The following is a 23,024-nucleotide window of genomic DNA, read 5'->3' as shown; positions in this document are numbered from 1 at the left end:
GTATTCCAATTTAAATTTGTATTGAAATCTCCAGTTAATATGATTCTTTCAGATTTCTCATTAATTCTATGTAGTAATGCTCTTAAACTCTGAATTATACTCTCTGCCAGGTCTTCATATTTGCCTCTTTCTCAAGTGTTTGTTTTGGATGGCATGTATAAATCTGCCATAATTACAGTAATTTCCCTTCAGATGTATTAATCTCTATAGCAAGTAGGTCTGCTTGTGAGGGTATATCTAGTTCTGTTTCTTTGTCTTGTAAATTTTTCCATGTTAATAATTCCTCCTCCTTTTTTTAAATTCCCATCTCTTCTCCATATATTGTATTCCTCTAAGTTTAGGGTATCGTTTGATATCCTTGGGGTTAATTTAGTTTCGGTTAGGCAAATTATATATATTAAATTAGCCACGTTGAGTACACCGCTTCCCGTCCGATCAGCAAAGTTAAGCAACGTTGGGTCTGGTTAGTTCTTGGATGGGTGACCGCCTGGGAACACCAGATGCTGTTGGCATCCCTACGTGTCAAGTGGGGTTGGTGGAGGATTAGTGCCCTTCCCTGTAAAACAATTAACTCTAAGCCATTGGCCACCCCGTCTGGGATACATGGCGTCTGGCAATGAATGAATGAAAAATTAGCCTGATATGAGCTTGACCTTTTCTTTGGTATAATCTTTCATCTCTGATAATTTAGATACCATTCCAGCTGCATTTGTGTACATCGAACTTAATCACCTTGTTTACATACTTGCCATAGCCTGAGTCTATTACCTTCCTTTTTTTTTATTCCCTGCCAGTTATGTACCACGTTCTTACCTGCAATCCAATTACTTAGCAAAAAAATTTACTTATCACTTCCTCTGATCTTTCCTCATTTTTTGTTTTCTCCCTCTTCTTCATTAGTGTTCCCAATTCCTCTTGAGTTAGGCATCTTTTTATCCATCCTTTTTTTACTTCCTCTTTTTTCATGAATTTTTTGGCATTTTTTAATATTTCCTCTACAGTGTGTGCACTCTGGAATGTTACTTTCAGGGGCCTTGATCTCATATTTCCCTAGCCTTTTATGTTCTTCTATATCTTTGTCACAAATATCCTTTGATACTTGCTGCAGTATGTTCATTATATTTTCCATCTCCTTTTTGTCCCCTGAGGTTCTGTTTTTTATTTCTTCTTCACCTATATCATTGATTACTATAGATTTGTTAAACTGTACAGCTTCCCTGACTGCTTTTAGGTTATTGTATATAATTTCTTTCACTTCCATTCTTATACTTTTTTCTTCTACCTATCTATCTATCTATTGCCAGACGCCTCAATCCCCTTTGTATCTAAATCATTCTTTACTTTCACCATTTCAGCATACGTAGTTTGTACCTCATCTCTGTAATTTGTCACCATTTCATATACCTCTGTTATTTCTTTGGTCTATCAGACTGCCTGCTTGCCTGATTTTCTCCATATTATTTCTGAAATCATCCATACTTCTCTCATGGTTAACAACTGTACATCCCATTTTACTAGCCTTTGTTCTCTGTGAATTTACTTCAACTGATAGTTCATCTATTGTTGTGGCTTTTCTGTTTATTTCCTTTATTAATTCCTCATTTTTTTTCCTTCTGTCTGTGTAGCTCATTCTTGATTTCTTCAATTTCCATTTGAAAAAATCTCTATAGTCTATGTAATTTTTCACCTAATTTATTGTAAGTTTCCCTCTCAACCAGTTCTGGGTATAAGTCATGATCTTGGTTATTACCCTTGTCTTTTTTCTTAACATCTTAGGCATCTTTCTAAAATATGAAGCTATCTCAAAGAAAAGATCTCTACTTAGAGTTTTTGCAGCACTTTGCCGTCTGCTAACCTTGGTGTTGTCCAGCTGACGTAAGGAAATTCATCACATTCCCTGACATTGATATAGATGTTTACTTACTTTAGGCTACACTTTCGTTGATATTTCTTGTTTTACTATGTTGGATCATCACCTAAATTAGCCTGATACGAGCTTGACCCATAAATAGATACAATTTAGGTATCCCCAGAGCGGAGCTCAGTGATACATGTCCGACCTGTGTGTGTGTGTGTGTGTGTCTGTGTCTGTGTTTGTGCGTGTGTGTGTGTGTGTGTTTTCTCTTCTTAGATTTGATGCACAGAATTTATCAATTATAAACTCACGTACTGAACAGAAATATGTTTGAGGTAATTTTTAAAAAAATCATTTTCTGTTGAAGTTAAAACAGAATTGCTAATTGCAGTTCATTGTGCCAAACCAGAAATTCATTCTTTATTTAGAAAAGGTTTACAGGGCGACGTCTGAGTCACAAAGACTTTTACTTGATAACCTAAATCGTGCGGAAAGGAAGAATATGATATTTAAGGTGGCAGATCACATGAAGAGGGAGAATGAGATGTCATAGGTGAGCAGTGTGTGAAGAATGATGAAGGAAGGGTATTGGTGAACAATGGAGATATTAAAGTCGCGTGGAGAGAGCATTAGAGCCGGTTGTTGAATGAGGAGTTTGACTGGGACAGGGAAAGTTTGGAGCCAGCAGATCCAGTGTTTGGCTCTTGGCCTTTGATTGACACTGCTACTGTGAGTGGGGCAATAGGCAGGATGCAGGTGGGGAAGGCAGCAGGTGTGTCTGGATTGACTGCCAAAACGGTGAAAGCCTCAAGAGATATAGGAATGAGTTTAGTCACTGACCTGTTGAATACAATTATACTGTATATGAGTGTGTTGTCTCAGATGATTGGCTGAAGAGTGTGTTGTAAATGTGTACAAGGGGAAGGGTGATGCCCTGGAAAGTGGAAGTTATAGAAGTGTAAAGCTTTTAGACCAGATAATGTAGGTAATAGAGAGAATTCTAGAAGGTATGATTAAAGAAAGAGTGAATATTGATGAGATGCAGTTTGGGTTTATGCCAGGCAGAGGGACCACTGATACCATATTCATTGCTCGACAGCTTCAGGAAAAATATATACGAAAGAAAAGGGAACTGTGCTTTGTTTTTGTTGATTTGGAGAAGGCCTTTGACAGAGTCCCTAGAGAGGTGGTGAAATGGGCAATGAGAAAGCTTGGGATGAAGGAGTGGCTGGTTAGGGTGGTTATGGCCATGCATATGGGTGCTCGCACCCAGGTAAGAATGAATGGAGATTTGAGTGATGAGTTTCCAGCAGATGTTGGTGTGCATCAGGGGTCAGTTTCGAGTCCCTTGTTGTTTATCTAGGTACTTGTAGCCCTCTCACGTGACTTCAGAAATGGACTCCCGTGGGAGATATTTTATGCTGATGATTTGGTGTCGATTGCAGAGAATGAAAGGGAGGTGGAGGAAAGATTTAGAAAGTGAAGAGATGGTATGTGGCACAACGAAAAAGGGTAAATTAAGATAAAAGAAAAGTGATGATATCAAGGGTTGATGGTGATACTGTCAAAGAAGAGGGAGAGTGGCCATGTGCAATTTGCCACAAGCGGGTGGGAAGTAATTTCATCTTGTACAGTGTCTGTGATAAGTGGGTGCATAAAAGATGTAGTGGTATTAGAGGTAGACTGTGAGATAATGTTGATTTTAAGTGTGCGGTGTGCCAGGGAGAGCAGGTGGAGGTTGTCAGGCGTGAAAGGATTGATCTTGTTGGTGAGTTCCTTGAGTGTGTGGAAGAGTTTTGTCATTTGGGAGACATGTTATGTGCTGGAGGTGGGGCTGGAGCTAGCTCTGTGGCTAGGGTGAGAAGTGGTTGGAAGAAGTTCAGGGAGCTGTTGCCTCTCCTGACATTGAGAGGGCCCTCCCTACATGCTAAGGAATCTTTGTATGCAGCATGTGTTAGGAGTGTGATGCTGTATGGTAGTGACACCTGGTCAGTAAAGGAGGAGGATATTCTAGGGCTCAGACGTACAGAAATGACAGTGATTAGGTGGATGTGCTGTACGTTCCTGTGTGCAAGGCCTGGAGGGGCTGGGTTTACAATGGAGGAGTTGAGAGGTAGGATGGGACTGGAGTGTATTGGTGTTGTAATGATGAGAGGTAGATTGAGGTGGTTTTGGCGTATGGAGAGGACGGGGGATGATAATTGGGTGCAGAAAGTGAGAAGCGTTAATATTGGGGGTGGGGTTGCGATGGGTAGACCGAAAAAAACATAGGATGAGGTCATTAAGTGTGATTTCAGGGTTAAGGGACTGAACAGGGAGGCTGCCATAGATCGAGCAGCATGGAGAGCCGCCATTGGATGACCAAGGTCAACGCATGCAAGCATGTTGGAGCCTTCAAAAACGAAACAAAATGATTTGTTGGATGAGTGTCCTCCCGTTGTGTGGAGGGTTGACAGTTCTCTGAACTTATTCCAGCCACTTATGATTCTGGCAGTCTGGCTAGCTTTCAGTCCACTCTCAGTACACACCCAGTTTGCAGAATTCTCTCTCACTCTCAAGGGAAGCACCAATGAATTTTCACTGTCCATCATGATGGCACTTACATGATTCCCCATGCATATGCCATACAGTTCACAACATTTTGCAACCTACCCTGCACACCACTGCACCTCTGGTTCACCCATTAGTCACAGCCTGCATGCAGAGTTGAGTTACTTCCCACACCCATCTTGCATATAGCATAAGGCTATTCTCCACTTAGCACAAAAGGACTTCCATGCACCCTGCTGACTGTTACCTTGGTTTTACTTACATTCACACTAAAACCCTTTGCCTCCATGCTATCTCTCCAGTTCTCAAAACTTTTCCTCTACTCCATCCATCATTTGTATCATTTACAAAGGCTCCAGTATGTGTGCATGTGTGAGCCCTGGTCATCTAATGGTGGCTCTCCACATTGCTCTTTCTCTGGCAGCCTCCCTGTTTGTTCAGTCCCTCATCCCTTAGAAGTCACACTCTATGACCACATCCCAGGTCTCTTTTAATCTTCCTCTCGCAACCCAACCCAATTTACATTTCTCATCTTCAGCACTCAATTGCCATCCTCCATCCTATCAGCATGCCCAAACTATCTCAATCTACCCCTGCTCATCACAGCACCAATACACTCCAGTCCTATGCTTCCTCTCAACTCTTCAGTCATAATCCTAGCCTCCCAGGCTTTGCATTCTAGGACACACTGCACATCCATCTAATCATTGTCATTTCTGTACGTTTGAGTCTACGAATATCCTCTTCCTCTACTGCCCAGTTACGCTCCTAACACATTCCGCAGCACACAAGTATCCCTTAGCACAGAAGGTGAACAGTCTCCATGCCAGGAGAGGCAACAGCTCCCAGAACTTCCTCCAACCACTCCTTACTGTAGCCACAGATCTAGCTCTAGCCTCACCTCCCGCACATAACATGTTCCCACATAACAAAACTCTTCAACAAACTCAAGGGACTCCCAGCAAAATCAGTCTTTTCTTGCCTGAAAGTCTCAACATGCTCTCCTTTACACATCACACACATGATATCAGCATTATTTTGCAGTCTACCTCCAATATCACTACATCTCTTATGCAACCACTTTTTTTTTTTTTTTTTTTAAAGGCTCCAACACGCTTGCATGTGTCGGCCTTGGTCACCTAATGGCGGCTCTCCACGCTGCACGATCCATTGCAGCCTCCCTCTTCAGTCCCTTAACCCTAAGGTCACACTTAACCCCTTAACCGTGGGGCGTCACTTTCGTGACGCTTGGGAGCAAGGGATCATACCGCAGGGCGTCGCTTTTGTGATTCTGTGTTATTTTGAATTCACCCGGGCTTCCAAGTGGGGGCTTGTATCATCTATCAGTACTGCCAATGTCCAACACTAGTCAGCACTCCTAATCTCATCTGTACTCCCATCCATTGTTGACAATTTAGCCATTTCTCCCCGTTCTTGACTCCCCTCCCTACCCCCCCTCCATTACCCTATCCTCTCGCCTGCCCGTCCGTGCTACGCTAAGTAAATCTTCCCTGGAATTTTTCACTGATATCATCCATTGAAATAAGCCCTATACCCTATTCTTATACCAAATAATATATACATGAAAGAAATACGGTAAGTGAGAGTGCCATACACCTGGAATTGGCTAATTATCACCTGACAACACCTCACGTGCACTCGTTCGCTAATTTTCGCTGTTTATTTCCCCTTGAAATATGCCGTATAATCTATTTTCGTAATAAATATACATATAAGGAGGGAAGGGAGAAGCCTAAGTGATATTTACATTTACCTGGAACTGCCTAATTTATAATGTATTGTCTAGATTTCCTGCCAATCATTTCACTGCTAAAATTAGCTGTGTCAAGAGCCTAATGTTGGTAGTAATGAATTTCCCTTGGTAGGCCACCACCCCGGCTCACCCTTATCAGTTCACTCTCATCTTCCGAAGTGGAGGTACATCTGTTCGCTCTTGCTAGCTTCAGGGACTTTTCACCCCCATGCAAAGGGCCCTGTGACCTTTACCCCCTACTAAACCTCGTGTGGAAAGAGGTAAAAGGCTGACAATTGATAAAAGAGTGACTACGATCCTTCTATTGAGTAAAACAGTGCAAGTGGAATTGTAAATAATCTGTAAATAATGTGTAAACAGCAAGTGAAAGTAATGAATGTAAATATACATGAACAGTGGAAAATAGTTTTATAAGTTACTTCAAGTGACAGTGCATAACACAGTGTAAATAAAATAGAAATGTAAATAAAATAGAGAACGTAAATAGAAATGTAAATGAGTAGTATTATAAGAATACGAGTATATACCCTAGGAGTAATGAAAGTGAAAGTTTCACTCTAGCATGTCTGAATATTATGAGTTATGAGAGTGAAGGTGAAAGTGACATTCACTCTCAATGCTAGTATACAGGACGAGAAAGTGAATGCTATGTATTTTACTGAAAGAAATTGAATCCCTACAGTGACAATAAACTAATACTACTGAAGGAAACTTATGGATAAAGACTGTAGATATATATAAGTGTTATACAGTAATAGAAATATAAAGTGTGAGGGGTTTTATGAATAATAAATGACAGAGTACCAAGAGCGAACTAGTGCAAGTGCGACGGTCAGACGCGCTCGTAATTTTCATTGCTTTCACAGTGTTTTTTTTTTTTTTTGGAGTATGGATCCCAAACTACTTGAAAATCATAGAGTAGTGTTTATAGTGTTAATATCTGGCTGTGGTAATCATATTACGGGTTGTCGGGAAGTGTAAAGTGGAGACTTCGTTACCCAACTTCAGAGGTCTCCACAAGTCCTAAGGTAACTGACGAAGGCTCAACAAACATTCCAGGAGAAAGCTGAAGGTATGTGCCATAAGCATATGTAATTTTAATATTCTAGGACTAATAACTGATTTTTGGCAAATATTTTTTGAGAGTCTGTCGAAGCCCGAGTAACCCCGCGGCACACGCAAAACATTGGTAAACATGCCCGCGGTGTAGGGGTTAATGACCTCGTCCCATGTCTTTCTCGGTCTACCCCTCATAACCCCACCCCTAGTGTTAACAGTTCTCACCTTCCTCACCCAATTATCATCCCTCATCCTCTCCACATGTCCAAACCACCTCAATCTATCTCTCCTCATCACAACACCAATACACTCCAGTCCCATCCTACCTCTCAACTCTTCCATCGTAAAGCATATGTAATTTTAATATTCTAGGACTAATAACTGATTTTTGGCAAATATTTTTTGAGAGTCTGTCGGAGCCCGAATAACCCCGCGGCACACGCATAACATTGGTAAACATGCCCGCGGTGTAGGGGTTAATGACCTCGTCCCATGTCTTTCTCGGTCTACCCCTCATAACCCCACCCCTAGTGTTAACAGTTCTCACCTTCCTTACCCAATTATCATCCCTCATCCTCTCCACATGTCCAAACCACCTCAATCTACCTCTCCTCATCACAACACCAATACACTCCAGTCCCATCCTACCTCTCAACTCTTCCATCGTAAACCCAGCCCCTCCAGGCCTTGGACGCAGGGACGCACTGCACATCCACCTAATCATTGTCATTTCTGTACGTCTGAGCCGGCGAATATCTTCCTCCTTCACTGCCCAGGTCTCACTACCATACAGCATTACACTCCTAACATATGCTGCATACAAAAACCCCTTAGCACATAGGGAGAGCCCTCTCAATGTCAGGAGAGGCAAGAGCTCCCTGAACTTCTTCCAACCACTTCTCACCCTAGCCACAGAGCTAGCTCCAGCCCCACCTCCAGCACACAACATGTCTCCCAAATAACAAAACTCTTCCACACACTCAAGAGATTCACCAGCAAGTTCAATCCTTTCACGTCTGACAATCTCCACCTGCTCACCCCGTCACGCCGTACACATAAAATCAGCATTATCTCGCAGTCTATCTCTGATACCACTACATCTCTTGTGCACCCATTTATCACACACACCGCACAAGATGGAATTACTTCTCACGCCCTTGTGGCAAACTGCACATGGCCACTCTCCCTCGTCTTTGACAGTACCTCCACCAACCTAGATATCGTCACTTTTGTTTTATCTGCATTTACCCTTAAACCCTTTTGCCCCATACCATCTCTCCACTTCCTAAACCTTTCCTCCACCTCCCTTTCGTTCTCTACAATCAACACCAAATCATCAGCATACAACAACTCCCACGGGAGTCCGTTTCTAAAGTCACGTGAAAGGGCTTCAGGTACCATGATAAACAACATGGGACTCAAGACTGACCCCTGATGCACACCAACATTCACGGAAAGCTCATCACTCAAATCTCCATTCACTCTCACCTGGGTGTGAGCACCCACATACATGGCCATAACCACCCTAACCAGCCACTCCTCCAAGCCAAGCTTTCTCATTGCCCACTTCACCACCTCTCTAGGGACTTTGTCAAAGGCCTTTTCCAAATCAACAAAAACAAAATAAAGATCCCTTCTCCTACCACTATATTTTTCCTGAAGCTGTTGAACAATGAATATGGCATCAGTGGTCCCCCTACCTGGCATAAACCCAAACTGCATCTCATCAGTATTCACTCTTTCTCTAATCATACCTTCTAAAACTCTCTCCATTACCTTCATTATCTGATCTAAAAGCTTTATACTTCTATAATTTCCTCTTTCCAGGGCATCACCCTTCCCTTTATACACATTTACAATTACACTCTTCAGCCAATCATCTGGGACAACACACTCATAAATAATCCTATTTATCAGGTCAGTGACTAAACTCACCCCTATATCGCCTGAGGCCTTCAACATTTCGGCAGTCAACCCAGACACACCTGCTGCCTTCCCCACCCTCATCCTGCCTATTGCCTCACTCACAGTAGCAGTATCAATCAAAGGCCAAGGGCCAGACACTGGATCTGCTGGCTCCAAACCTTCCCTGTCCCAGTCAAACTCCTCATTCAACAACCGGTTATAATGCTCTCTCCATGCATCTTTAATATCCTCACTGTTCACCACTACCCTTCCTTCATCATTCTTCACACACTGCTCACCTGTAATATCCCGATTATCCCTCTTCACCTGACCTGCCACCCTAAATATATTTTTCCATTCCCCATGATTTAGGTTATCAAGTAATTGTCTCTGTGACTCAGACTTTGCCCTGTATACCTCTCTTCTAGCCCTACGCTTGGCAGCCAAATATTCCTCTTTTCTACCACCTTTCTTCCATTCCCGGAAAAGCCTTCTTTTCTCCTTAACTGCAGCTTCTACACCCTCATCCCACCACCAAGTTACTTTATGTCTTGGTGGTCCTCTTGTCCAACCGCATGTTACATCAGTAACTCTCAAGAAATTGTTCTTGAGGGCTCTGTACTGTTCATTAACGCCTCTGTCTACAGCTCCCTGTTCAGCCACTACTCTCCTCAACTCGCTATAGAAGGCATCCCTTACTACTTGGTTTTTCAGCTTCCATATTTTCCTCCTAGGTACATAAGTCCTCTTTTTCATCACTTGTTCTTTAAGCACCATATCACAAATCATTACATTGTCTTCAGAGGAACTTCTTTTCTGAATTCAAGTGGCAAAGCTTCCAACATCATAATGAAGAGGTCTGCATTTAGGACTGACCCCTAGTGAACTCCCAGTCATGAAGTTCAACCCTTACTTCCACTGTGGTCTTAGCTCCTTCTTGCAGTTTCATAACCATTCTGACAGTTCTTTTATCAACCTCCAGCTTCTTTATAGCCTACTGTACCTTGTCTTTGGGTACTTTTTTGACGGCCTTCACAGGGCCCCACAACCAGAAACTATGCTTGAAGCTGTCTGGCAATTAAGTTAGCATTCATAGTTCCCCTGCTTAGCATAAATGACACTTCATCTCATGCTAACTGTCCCAGACCATGCTATTGATAAATCTTTCCAAAATTTCCTTCATATGATAAAACAGGCCTCTGCAGTTACTCTACGCCAATGCTTTGCCTGTGATTTTATACATATTCACAATTGAACTCTTCAGTCACCCTCTTGAACACCTTTTGAAAGAGATCAATTAATAATTTCAACCTGGTATCACAAGATGCTTTCAGTATTTCAGCTACTCTCCCAGCTCTACCTGCTACTTTTGGGGGAGGAGGTGGGCTGAGCTACACTTGGACAGTAAAAGGGGATGATGTCCATAGGTATAAGCATACAGGGATGAGGCTGGGATGGTTGCACTGCACTTCTCTGCACAACAGAGCTGCAAAAACCAGGAAATTAAATACTGTACACCCACTAAAATAATTATCGGCATCCCTTGCTTTGATACCCATCGCAACTATCACTGGCACAGAAGCCATGAATACGCCGTAAGGGTTGGTATACCTGATTCTCCCGCCCACAGTCTTTCTGCCCCTCCTTATTCCCCCATCTCTCTCTCTCTCTCTCTCTCTCTCTCTCTCCACATAGCAACTCCAGTAGCTTCATGTCGTGTGTAACGAATAGTTCATAGCAATGGACATAATGCTCAAAGAAAGGTCTCAAAACAGCAAAGCATTATCCACTAGGTAATATGGAAATCAAAATGCTATCTGACTGGCACCCATCGTATCGAAGGTCACCACCATAGGATTTTCTTACATGTTATGATACAGTGACTGCCACTTTTAACATTGTAAGGATGGGTTGATGGCAAACTATACAGGCCCAACTGTCCAGTATATATTGCACCCCATGAACAACACATGTAAAGTACAGTATATACAGTATGTATCATAGCATTGCTATATACAGTAAAAGTCCAATTCTTCGGCATCCAATTCCCCGGCAAATCTGACATTTCAGCAGTTTTGAGAAATAGTCCCATTTACGAAAATCTCTGATCGTTCGGCAGATTTTCCGATTTTATTCGTCAGTCTTGAAATTCTCCATGAGTCCTTAGAGCCTGTTGCAGGACCTTCTACTGCTGGGGACTTCTTCCAGCAGTAGCAGACTCCAATCAACCCCTTCTATTGTACATATGTAAATAAGGAACCTACTATAAGTTTATGTAAGTGCATGTGAACTTGTAGGCCTACTGTACCATTACATTTATATACAGCATGTTCACTAATTTCTTTATTTTTCATATTCATGTATAGTACTGTATTCATTACAGTATTGTACAGTATCAAACAGTATACAGTACTCTCTCCAAACACATTTGTAATGTTATGAGTAGTGATGATAGTGTTCCCTGAAACATGTAAGGTACTGAGTGGGTAGGGTTTTTGATAATTCGGCAATTTTGATTTTTCGGCACTTGCCTGGTCCCATAGATGCCGAAAAATCGGACTTCTACTGTAGTAATAATATCAGTGACACATGAATGTATTAGTGCATTGATTAAGAAAGAGAGTGGTTTATCACCAATTTGACGAAGTTGATGATATCACGGAGGGGGTGATTGGTAGGCATATTAATTTATTTTTGGATTGGCTTTTACCTCAGATGATTCTTCATTTGCATATACCGTAATATGAGAATCTGTTGCCTATGAAACTGCTTCAGCCTGGACAGTTTGAGCATTACATGAGCAGTGCTTATATTCACTTCTTAGATAGCAATTTATTCTGCACATTACACATTAGCATCCCCCTTTATAATTTTTGTGAAAACTGTGTTGATACTCAAACTTCCTAAGTAACCTCTACGACGGGCGCTACGTGTCTGTCTATCGGCAAACTCTCATCCCTTTTCTGTCCATCTCTTTAATGCAAGAGTTAACCGTTACTCCTAGTCCTTCATTTATGCAACAGGTCAACTCTGGAACTGTCTCCCTCTGTCTGTATTTCCTGCAAGCTGTAATCTCCAGTCTCGCAGACGCAGTGTGTCCAGGCATCTCGAAATGATTGGATCTTGAATTTGGCTCTCTCTTTTTTGTTTTTTCTCTTGGAGGGAACAGTTATTGCGGGCTCATGGCCTGTGGTTCCTTCTTCCTAGCATTAAAATAAATAAATAAAAATATAAAAGTCAGTGATAGTTATTAAGCAAAACAGTTGCTTAATAAGCAGTGCAATGAATCCTCCAATACTACTTTGAATAGACCTAAGGCTCAGTAGATTGGAGATTCCAACCAGGAATGCTAACTCGGTTTATTTTTAGATCTTTTATGGTGTGTCAAATTTCATCACGCTAAAAGAGTGCCGATAATTTTTTAAGTGGGTGTATGTTGATAAAAAGTTTAAAGGCTAATTTTAATGCTTGCGATTGAGATAATTTGAATATGCAGAGAGAATGAAGGTAATAAATGCGTGAAAATAATATAGGAGTGTGATTGTGTAGGGTTGAGCGCCAAAAGGTAGACTTCAAAGGCTTAGGATCTGTTCCTGAGCAAGCCAGATGCTGTACATGGTAAAGGGAATTCAATAGATTTCCCACTGGAGGTTATGTGACATGGAGACCCATCATCAGATGAACAGGCTTGACAAACTTGTACAGGACTGTTTTAAATTAAATGAACTACCCTTTTCATCATTCATCACACATATCCCTCAGTAATTATTGAAGTCATGGTTGTTAAGATTGGTTTGTGCATGGGCAGAAGTGGAATAATTTACATTGCTTTTGTAAGGTTAATTACTTAGTCAGTATATTTAAAAACTTTTTGGTATTGCAGTAATGTATGAAAGAGAACCTGTGCATAAATCCAGCTGATTTAGGTTAGATACTGCCACTGTAGGTACAGTTTTCTTATTTTAGTAAAAACAACCTACCCTTTAAAGTAGAGATGGAAACTGTAGTTTCATGAGCATTATTTACAATTGCAGGTTAAAACAGCATCACTGTGGGGAGCAGTCCTTACCCAGATCAACAATTTTGTCAAGGTCTGTGGACTGTATGCATTGTTTTATGATGAGCTTTTTGATGTATTTAACCACTTCACCGTGATGACATAATTTTTCTGCTACTGCCAAATGATTATGGTAAACTCTGGAGAAACCATTTGTAGCATCTGAGTGAGAGTCTCCATTGACCTAATTGCAAATTGATTTCTCCCATAGCTGAATAAAATCATCTGAAGGTAGCAAAAAGATAATAATTAATGTGTTACTTAATTTCAATGTTTAATGTTAGCAGTGAAAAAGAATGGACTTTTGTTTTATATTACAATTGCTCTGGGAGCCTGAGTTAAGTTTACTATCTTATTACTGTACTGATGCAAGTACTGGATCTGTTGGAAATAATAGTGATTGTGACTGTAGATAGTAAATAATTCACATTTTTTATCTTTATTATATCATGGCTAATTAAGATAGGCTGGCTGCACTCATGGCAGTAAAAGGCTTCAGACATACTGTAATAATATATATCATCTTTTTTTGCAGATGGGAAAGATGGAAGTGAATGTGCTGGAGCGAGTGCTGCTGCAAACCAAGGGGCTGCCTCACCTCTGGGTTATTCCTGCTCTCACCACTGCTTGGACCACACTTCTTCACTACCCATTTATTAAAGGTGAATAGTGGTCTAGTGAATAATGGCACTTCAACCAGCTGTGGCCCATGGGTTTACATTCCAAGGGGTGGTTGGGATTTACTGCTCCTCTAATATCACTTAGGGGTGAGCAGCTGGTTACTTTTACCTCAGATGTGTAGACTAAATAACCTAGCCCTGGACCCCTGCACTCCTGATAGAGCAATACAGGATTGGATGATGGATGGATGGAATCAGAGACCCAGTAAATCATTAGAACGTTTATGATACTGGAAATTGTATTGCCTATAGAGTGTATGATTTACCCCCGGAAGGGTACAAAAGTCTTCAAACTGAGTCTAATGCCCTAATGCCTACCCTTATGCCTGTAAATCTTAATTGTCTCTTAGGGCTGTGGTTTTATGGAAAGATAGAGGCATGAATATAGAATGAAGTTAGTAGAAACAGTTAATGTATTGAGAGAAGAAAGATACAGAGTGAAGCAGTTGTGTGATATAAAAATGATACTATATACATGACTTGGCAGGTGATATGTATAGTGTAAGGTTAGGTGTGAGTACTGATAGTTATATAATGTTGTAGCCAACTTGCACTTAACCTGACATAGGCATGGTGTTTTAATGTACATGTTCAAGCCATGTGTTATGGTCCTGAAGGGCATTTGATCCATAGAGTCAAGGAACACCACTTTTTGTCAGAGAAGCGACCTGCTCCTACAAATACCTCGATTGTAGGAGTAGGTGTGGAAGGCAAGTTTGTAATGTAGGATGGGAAAGGCACATGGAAAGATGTATTGGGGTGGCAGTACTTGTGAATGAGAGCACGTCATGAGGCAAACCTCGTCAGCGTGTGAACATTAGAAAACAGATTAAGGACTCGCTATTCCACCCTCATGTATCTTTTTTTGGTTGGGATTATATCTAGGTCAGACTAGTAGATGCACACACACTGTTGACCCAAGCACTGAAATCTCATGGATGGGGGTAAACAAGGAGGAGAAAGTTTATCAAATTAATGAATGAATGACTGAAATAGCTTAAGGTTGTTGATGATGTAATTAATGCTAGTCTGTCTGGCTGAGCAAGCCCATCAACCACAGGCAAACAATTGACCCAGCAGAGCCATCCCATGCAGTGAACCACTTCTCCCCATAATTTGGTTGTGCAGTATGTGTACCACCAGTTGTTGTGAATGGTTTCCTGGATTGCTGGAAACCATTAGGCTTGCTGCTTAGTGTAGAGCCACCTGAAGCGCAAAGAATAATAAAAAGTGACAAGAAGGAAGGGAGAAGTAGGAAGAGAGGAGATGAGACACAGAGATAGAATGAGAAAGGGGAAGGAAGAAATAAGCAGCACTATATCAAGTGAGTAGATGATGGTTGCCACCACCTACCACAAGGTGCTGTCATATGATTAAGTTTGAGGTAAGGAAAATGGTTCTGGTAACTGCATATTCACCTAGTGTAGAAAAAAAGATGTAGATAGGTAGTTTAGTCATCTGCTTCAAATGACAGAACACGTATCAAGGAGCTACAGCTGGGTGGGGTTAGTGATCTAAGTAGAGAACCTGGCACTGGTCCTATTTATTTTTATGTGTACATTTACAGACCTTCATATGATGGCAGCTCTCCATGTCACAGTCTTGAGTCATTTCCCTGTTCAGTCCATTAGACTGGAGGTATCCATCCAGGGCCACACATGTCTTCCACATGGTGCCTCTGGGCACTCTGCACACCACATTCACACCTTTGTTCCTCCTCAGCCAATAATCATCCTCCCTCCTTGCACCCTGTCCAGACCATCTCATCTTACTAGTTTACACCACCTCTTTTGTGTCTAGATTAAATCTGTCACAAAACACTGTTCTCATATGTCATTCAGTAAGACCTTACTGATCTATCTCATTACTCTCATTTCTGTGCATTCCTTTGTACAAGTATCATCTTGTTTTATAAGCCCTCGCACTACAGTACAGAATAACATTTTTACACATGTTTTGTTTAGAGCACAATATTCATGGCAGGAAAGGGAGGTCCCTTTGTTGTAAGGAAACTCAGCAGTTCCTTAAATTTCTTCCATTCAACATAGGGAATCACAATCAGGTGACTATGGCTGACACATGCAAGCATGTTGAAGCCTCTGTAAATGATACAGTGAGAGTATGATGACTTCTTATTCAAGCATTAGAGCTAGCCTACTCCCTTCCTCCTGCACTCAGTATGCTCCCCAGATAACAAAATGCTTCAAAGCACTCCAAGTGGCTTTCTCCCCAATCTGCACTTTCTATTCTGTCATCCTCAACCCAGATTTCCTTACGTAATGGTGACCGAAAATTTCTCATATACAAGTTCGGTGGTCTACTGTTTAACACCACTGCATCTTTTGTGAACCCATTTGTTACGGGTATGCAAAGCAGAATTCTTTCAAGGTCCCTTTTTACACACCGCATAGTCACCGTTGTTAATGCATATGGCTGTTAGTGTGTGTGTGTGCAGACGCACTTGTTACGTTCCGAGTGGTGACATCATCAGAAGGGTCTTGCAGTATGCAGGCGGAGCCTGCTCATTTGGAAGTGTGATGCCGGTGAGTTCGGTTGTTTCGCATTCCAATACTGGTAGCAAAGCGTAGTTCGATCATAATGGCGTCATGCTCAACTAAATGGCCTCCAAAACTTGAAAATGATTCTGCCTATGAGAGTTGGAAGAAGGACATTGACATTAGGTGTGAACTGACGGACTTACCGAAAAAGAAGCAAGCTCTAGCCATTCACCTTTCATTGTCAGTAAGAGCGAGGGTGGTGTCTTCAGAAATTGACACTGCTGATCTAAAACAAGATAATGGTGTTCAGACCTTGTTGAACAAATTAGACAGTTTATTTCTCATGGACAAAGGCTGTCGGCAGTTTGCAGCTTTTCATGAATTGTACAACTTCAGAAGACCTGGTGATATGAAAATTCATAAGTTCATGGCAGAGTTCGAGCATGTTTATTTCAAATTTACGAAGCAGGACATGCAACTACTGAATTCTGTGATGGCTTTTATGCTTCTGGCTTCATGCAAACTTTCAGATAGTGAGCAACAACTAGTGATGTCTGCAATAACTAAGGTAACTTACGAAAATATGAAATCTGCCCTGAATCTTATTTTCAATGGGGAAATTTGCAGACAGAACGATGCAGTGGTGTCTGTGAGTGAGGTGAAGAGTGAACCAGTTTTTTGGAGTGACGAAGTCGGGGGCGAGGAAACGTTTTATGTTAGTGGTACTCGACGAGGTAGGACAAGGTTTTGGGATGGTGCAGTACGTGATCGAGGTCGTGGTGATGGTCGTTCAACTGTGTCTGCTAGAATTTCCCAACGCTCATCCACCGGCAGGAGGCAGACCCCGCTCGGGCCTGATGGTAAGGTGTTGAGGTGTTTATTATGTGATTCTTGATTTCATTGGGCACGTGACTGTCCAGATGCATACGAAAATATAGGCAGTTGAGAAGAAAATTATGAAACAGTGCATCTGTCTTTATTTATGGGCTGTGTGGATGATAATGCTAGTAGAGGTAAAAAACAGATGGTAGTAGAAGAATCTAAGGGATGTGCTGTTCTAGACACAGGGTGTTCTACAACTGTATGTGAGGTTGAATGGATCAGTTGCTATATAAGTGAGCTCGGTGATTACGAATGTGAAGCTATAATAGAAGAAAAGTCATCCTCAACGTTTATTTTCGCTGATGGTGTCACAGTTTCTTCCCTCAAACGTGTTACTCTGCCCTGCTACATTGGAAATATGCATGTAACCATTGTGACTGATGTGGTGAGTTGCAATATTCCCTTGCTGCTGAGCAAACGTTCCATGAAAAAAGCAAAAATGGTGATTAATTTTGAGAGTGACCAAGTCAAAATTTGTGGAACCATCATTAATTTGAAGTCCTCATCTTCAGGCCATTACTTGCTTCTGATTTCTTTGTGACTAGGCCGAGAGTTTTGTGAAACGATCGCACTGGCATCTCTTGGGGGTGATGTAGACAAAACGGCGTCGAAGCTTCACAGGCAGTTTGGACACCCAACGTCGGCTAAACTAATCAGACTTATTACAGATGCTGGAATTAAAAGTTCAGAACTGGAGCAAGCTATCAAGGATGTATCTGATGCATGTACAGTCTGTTGTAGGCAGAAGAGAGCTAAGCCCCTACACGTACTCAGTTTGCCCATGGTATCTAAGTTTAACGAAGCCATAACTATGGATTTGAAAGCTTGGGGAAGGTATTATTTCTTAGTCCTTGTTGATTTGGCGACCAAGTACTGCACAGCGATAGTAATTGCAGACAAATGTGCGACCACCATTATCAAAGGAGTATTTCAGAGCTGGATTGTTCTGTTTGGCACACCTGGAAAAATTCTTACAGACATTGGGTGTGAATTCAACAGATCTGAAATGCAAGCATTGGGAGAGGCCTTTAATATCAAGATCATGACGACGTCTGCAGAGAGTCCATGGAGCAACGGAGTATGTGAACGTCAAAATGCAGTCATAGGTGACATTGTTAGGAAGATAATGGCTGATAGCCAGTGTGACTTGGATGTGGCCTTGGCTTGGGCAGTATCGACAAGAACTGCTCTCACCAACTATGCAGATTTTTCTCCTAACCAACTTGTTTTTGGTCAAAACCCTGGCCTGCCTAATGTGTATGCTAATAGTCCTCCAGCCTTGGAACCTACATCACCATCAAAAATTGTGAGGGACAATTTGAATGCTCTTCATTTAGCAAGACGAGTTTATAAAGACTGAATTGGGTGAACATTTGGCTAGGGCTCTGCGGCACAGCATAGGTTCGAGTGACGTAAACGACATCCAAAATGGAGATGAGGTCTTCTACAAAAGAAATGACAGTCATGAATGGCATGGTCCTGGAATTGTAATAGGCAGAGATGGAAAACAAATTCTGGTGAGATACGTCGTTGTCTATGTCTCACTCTTGACTTGTTCCCCTCTTGCAAGGTCCACGCCTCGCTTCCATACGTCAGGGTAGGGATCACAATACTATCATGCAGTGACTTCTTAACTTCCATACTCACCTCCCTATTTCTCATCACTGCTTTCAGTGTACCAACAACCTTCCTTCCCTGCTGTACCCTTTCACGCACTTCATCCCCCAAAGTTCCATCCTTACTCATCACACTACCCAAGTACTTGAATGCACTTACATTCTCCATATCCTCACCGTCCAACATCACTGCACACTCTGTGATTTCATTCTTCTCAAACACCATAACTTTACTTTTGTTTACATTAACTTTCAGATTCCTCCTCCTACGTACTGTCCCAAATTCATTCACCAAACCTTGCAACTCCCATTCATCTTCACTCAACAATACTGTATCATCAGCAAACAGCAACACCGGAATCATCCAAATCTCACCCTCATTCATTAGAGCCACCTCCACATCCACTGCCCTACCTTGCACCTCCTTTACAACCCCATCCATGTATATATTAAACAGCCATGGAGACATCACACAACCCTGTTTCAGTCCCACATTGAGATCAAAGAACTCACTCAGCTCACCATCCACTCTCACCGTAGCTCTAGCTCCCTCGTACATACTCTTCACAGCACTCAACAATTTCCCCTCCACTCCATATATTCTTAATACCTTCCACATACCTTGCCTATCTATACTGTCATAAGCTTTCTCCAAGTCCATGAAGGCAGCATACACTTTCCTTCCCTTCTCTAGATACTTCTCCACTAAACATCTTAGAACAAATATCTGATCTACACACCCTTTTCCCTTCCTAAATCCCCCTTCTTCTTCTCCAACTAGCTCCTCTGTCATATGCCTAACCCTATCAGTGAGTATTCTACCATATATTTTACCAGTCACACTAAGAAGGCAAATACCTCTATGGTTACCACATACTTCTCTCTCCCCTTTTCCTTTGTATAATAGAACAATTATACCTGATTTCCAGTCCTCTGGAACCCTTCCCTCTTCCCAAGCCGATCTACACAACTTCCATATCCAATCCACAACAATCTCACCCCCATACCTAAGCATTTCACCACACACTCTGTCAATTCCTGGGGCCTTTCCCAACTTAATCTTCTTCATCACTTCCACTACTTCTGCTCTATTGATCTCTTCCTCCCTCCTCTCATCTCTTCTTCTCCCAGCCATTCCCCAACCACTTATACTCGCACTGCTCTCACTCTCTACATTCAACAAACCCTCAAAATGCTTCTTCCATCTCCTCAATTTCTCTCTCTTCTCCACCAACAATCTATTATTCCTATCTTTCACTCCCCTACTATTTCCCCTTTCACACTGCCTTACTTTCTTTACCTCCTTCCAAAACAATTTCCTACTCTTCCTCCATTTCACGCTCAGATTCCTCCCAAACTCTTCATCCACTTTCTTCTTACTCTCTTTCACCAGTCTCTTAACCTCCCTTCTCCTGCTCACATATACCTCTCTCTTCTCTCTCTCATCTTCTCCCCTACCTCTACTCGCTAACCATTCACTATATGCCTTCTTCTTTTGTTCCACAGCTCGTTTCACCTCATCATTCCACCATGCTGTCCCTTGCACACCCTTGCATCTCCTCCTCACTCCACAAACCGCCTCACACGCTGCGCCTATCTTCTCCGTGAATACCTTACATACGTCTTCCACCCCGTCCATCTGCTCTAGCTCATACCTTCCCAATCTTTCTTCCACTATGCTCTTATACTGTCATTTTCTCACTATCTTGCAATTTCTCCACTCTTCTCACAGGAGCTGCTTCCTCCTGTCTTCCTCTTCGTCTCCTCAACCACTTTCTTTGCAGCTCTACCTTGGCCATCACTAAGTGATGGTCCGAGACTCCATTCCCCCACCCTCTCCACACTCTTGCATCCAACACTTGTCTTCTCATTTGCTCATCCACACACACGTAGTCTATCATTGCCTTTCATACAACAAGTTCACCATCCATCCTCCTCATTACTCTCCATGGATACCGGTGGATCATCTTATGACGAAAGTAGGTGTTGGCTATTGCCAACCCCTTACAAGCACAGATGTCCACCAAAGCACTACCATTCCCATCTACTTCAGCTGGCACACCCCACTGATCAACCACTTCATCCACTCGTACATTCTCAGGGTTGCCATTTGGTATTTTTCATTACCAAATGTTAGCCAATTTGGCAATGAAAAATTCATTTGGTAATGAATCAGAATAATGCATTACCAAATGGATTTTTCACATGTATGAGGATACACAGGATGAAGATGGTGGATTGTTTGCTCTCTGTGATTAATCTGCTAGCCTACATAGTGTGAAAATAATCAACATGCTGTTATTTATAAGGAGAGTGATTACATGTATTTCTACTTGTATATATAATTAGTGAAGAAAAAATGCCAGCTTTACGAGTTTGGTAATGAAAATTTAAATTTAGTAATGAAAATTGAGGAGTTTGGTAATGTGGCTGTTGCAATCTGGCAACTCTGTTTCCCTGTCATCAACAGTTACTGCCTAACTTCGATGGTGAGTAGATGCTTATCGCAATGGAAGGCACACATGCTCGTTTTTTGTGAAAAAACAGTGAATAAACTGCAATACCTCTCCACTAGACCACACGGGAATTTACAGTGTTGTGCAGTGTTAAGAAATTAGAACTTAGAGTGCAAAGGGTCAACTGTGGATTGCAAATTAGCAGTTGAAACTGCCTTGATGCAATTAGGAACAGTATGCAAAGTTAAACAATTATAACTCACAATGCATAGACTTAAGTGCAGCACAGCACTGGATTACTGTACGTGCTTCAAGAGCATTTTCACCACTGCCAAATCCCTAGAAAAGGCAGCCACAGACGTGCTGTAAGTACCCTGGCTGAGGTACAGTCACTTCTAATTCCCCATTCTTTGGTTCCTTTTCATTTATTTCATGCTTTATGTCCATTATTGGTGTGAATAGGGTCTTAAATAGGTTTAAATAGGTGCTATACATGTCTGGTAGGGAGTTATTTAGGTGGGTTTCAAAGTTAGGCTGGGTTAGGGTCCTTAAGTACCAGTCCAGGAGCCAGGGGCCCACTTTCAGGACAGGACCACTTTCCGGACATGCCTTTGGCTCTGTTACATTGGATGGTAGAGGGATTACTGTATTCCCATTTCCAAGTATTGAAATTCTTGGCATCTCGCTTAACATTGGCCTCAGCTGGACCTTTCATGTCAGATCACTTGCTAAAACCTATCTATCTATTCTATCTATCTATAGCCCGACGCCCTAATCCCGCAAAGGGTGGCCGCAGACAAAACGCCTCCAAGTCACTCTGTCACCCACCAATTGACTACCCTCCCCCCAACTCACCCCCCCCCTCCCTCATATACCTCTCAACTCCATCCCTCCACCTCATCCTTGGTCTACCCCTCCCTCTCCCTCCCTCCACCTCACCTACATACACCCTCTTAGTCAGTCTTTCATTCTCCATTCTCTCCACATGTCCAAACCACCTCAGTGTATTTCTCCTAATCTTTTCAACCACATCCACATCTACCCCACAACGTTCCTTCACTTCTTCATGTGTCAACCTGTCCCTCCACGTCACTCCACATGCTCCTCTCAAGTAACTCATTTCCACTGCTCTCACTCTTGACTTGTTCCCCTCTTGCAAGGTCCACGCCTCGCTTCCATACGTCAGGGTAGGGATCACAGTACCATCATGCAGTGACTTCTTAACTTCCATACTTGCCTCCCTATTTCTCATCACGGCTTTCAGTGTACCAACAACCTTTCTTCCCTGCTGTACCCTTTCACGTACTTCATCCCCCAAAGTTCCATCCTTACTCATCACACTACCCAAGTACTTGAATGCACTCACATTCTCCATATCCTCACCATCCAGCCTCACTGCACACTCTGTGACTTCATTCCTCTCAAACACCATAACTTTACTTTTGTTTACATTAACTTTCAGATTCCTCCTCCTACACACTGTCCCAAATTCATTCACCAAGTAAGAAGGAATGTTACCTCCCTTGCGTTATTTTACAGATATTTTTATGGCAAATGTTCAGACAAAGTTGCGTCCATTGTGCCACCTCTCCATGCCTTCCATCGCGCTGCACAGGCATCTGCTAAAACCACCTCAAAGAAACTTGGATTATTGTACAGCGTCCGTAACTTCTTCACTGACGAGCAGTTAGC

General features: G+C 42.1%; 1 protein-coding gene and 1 pseudogene across 1 annotated transcript in view; both read left to right on the top strand.

Annotated features, from left to right (window-relative positions):
* rod (kinetochore component rough deal) overlaps positions 1 to 23,024 on the top strand; it is a 471,351-nt gene that overhangs the window by 326,464 nt on the left and 121,863 nt on the right. Inside the window, exons 21-22 of the mRNA XM_080276726.1 lie at positions 13,178 to 13,234; positions 13,736 to 13,862. Coding sequence (XP_080132852.1) covers positions 13,178 to 13,234; positions 13,736 to 13,862 — 184 coding nt within the window. The remainder of the gene's footprint in view (positions 1 to 13,177; positions 13,235 to 13,735; positions 13,863 to 23,024) is intronic.
* LOC145405449 (5S ribosomal RNA) lies at positions 394 to 512 on the top strand (annotated as a pseudogene).

This window comes from Coenobita brevimanus, chromosome 66 (assembly GCF_032717465.1).
Source record: "Coenobita brevimanus isolate Jiangsu-jjx chromosome 66, ASM3271746v2, whole genome shotgun sequence".
Classification (NCBI taxonomy): domain Eukaryota; kingdom Metazoa; phylum Arthropoda; class Malacostraca; order Decapoda; family Coenobitidae; genus Coenobita; species Coenobita brevimanus.
This window is presented reverse-complemented; position numbering and strand designations above follow the sequence as displayed.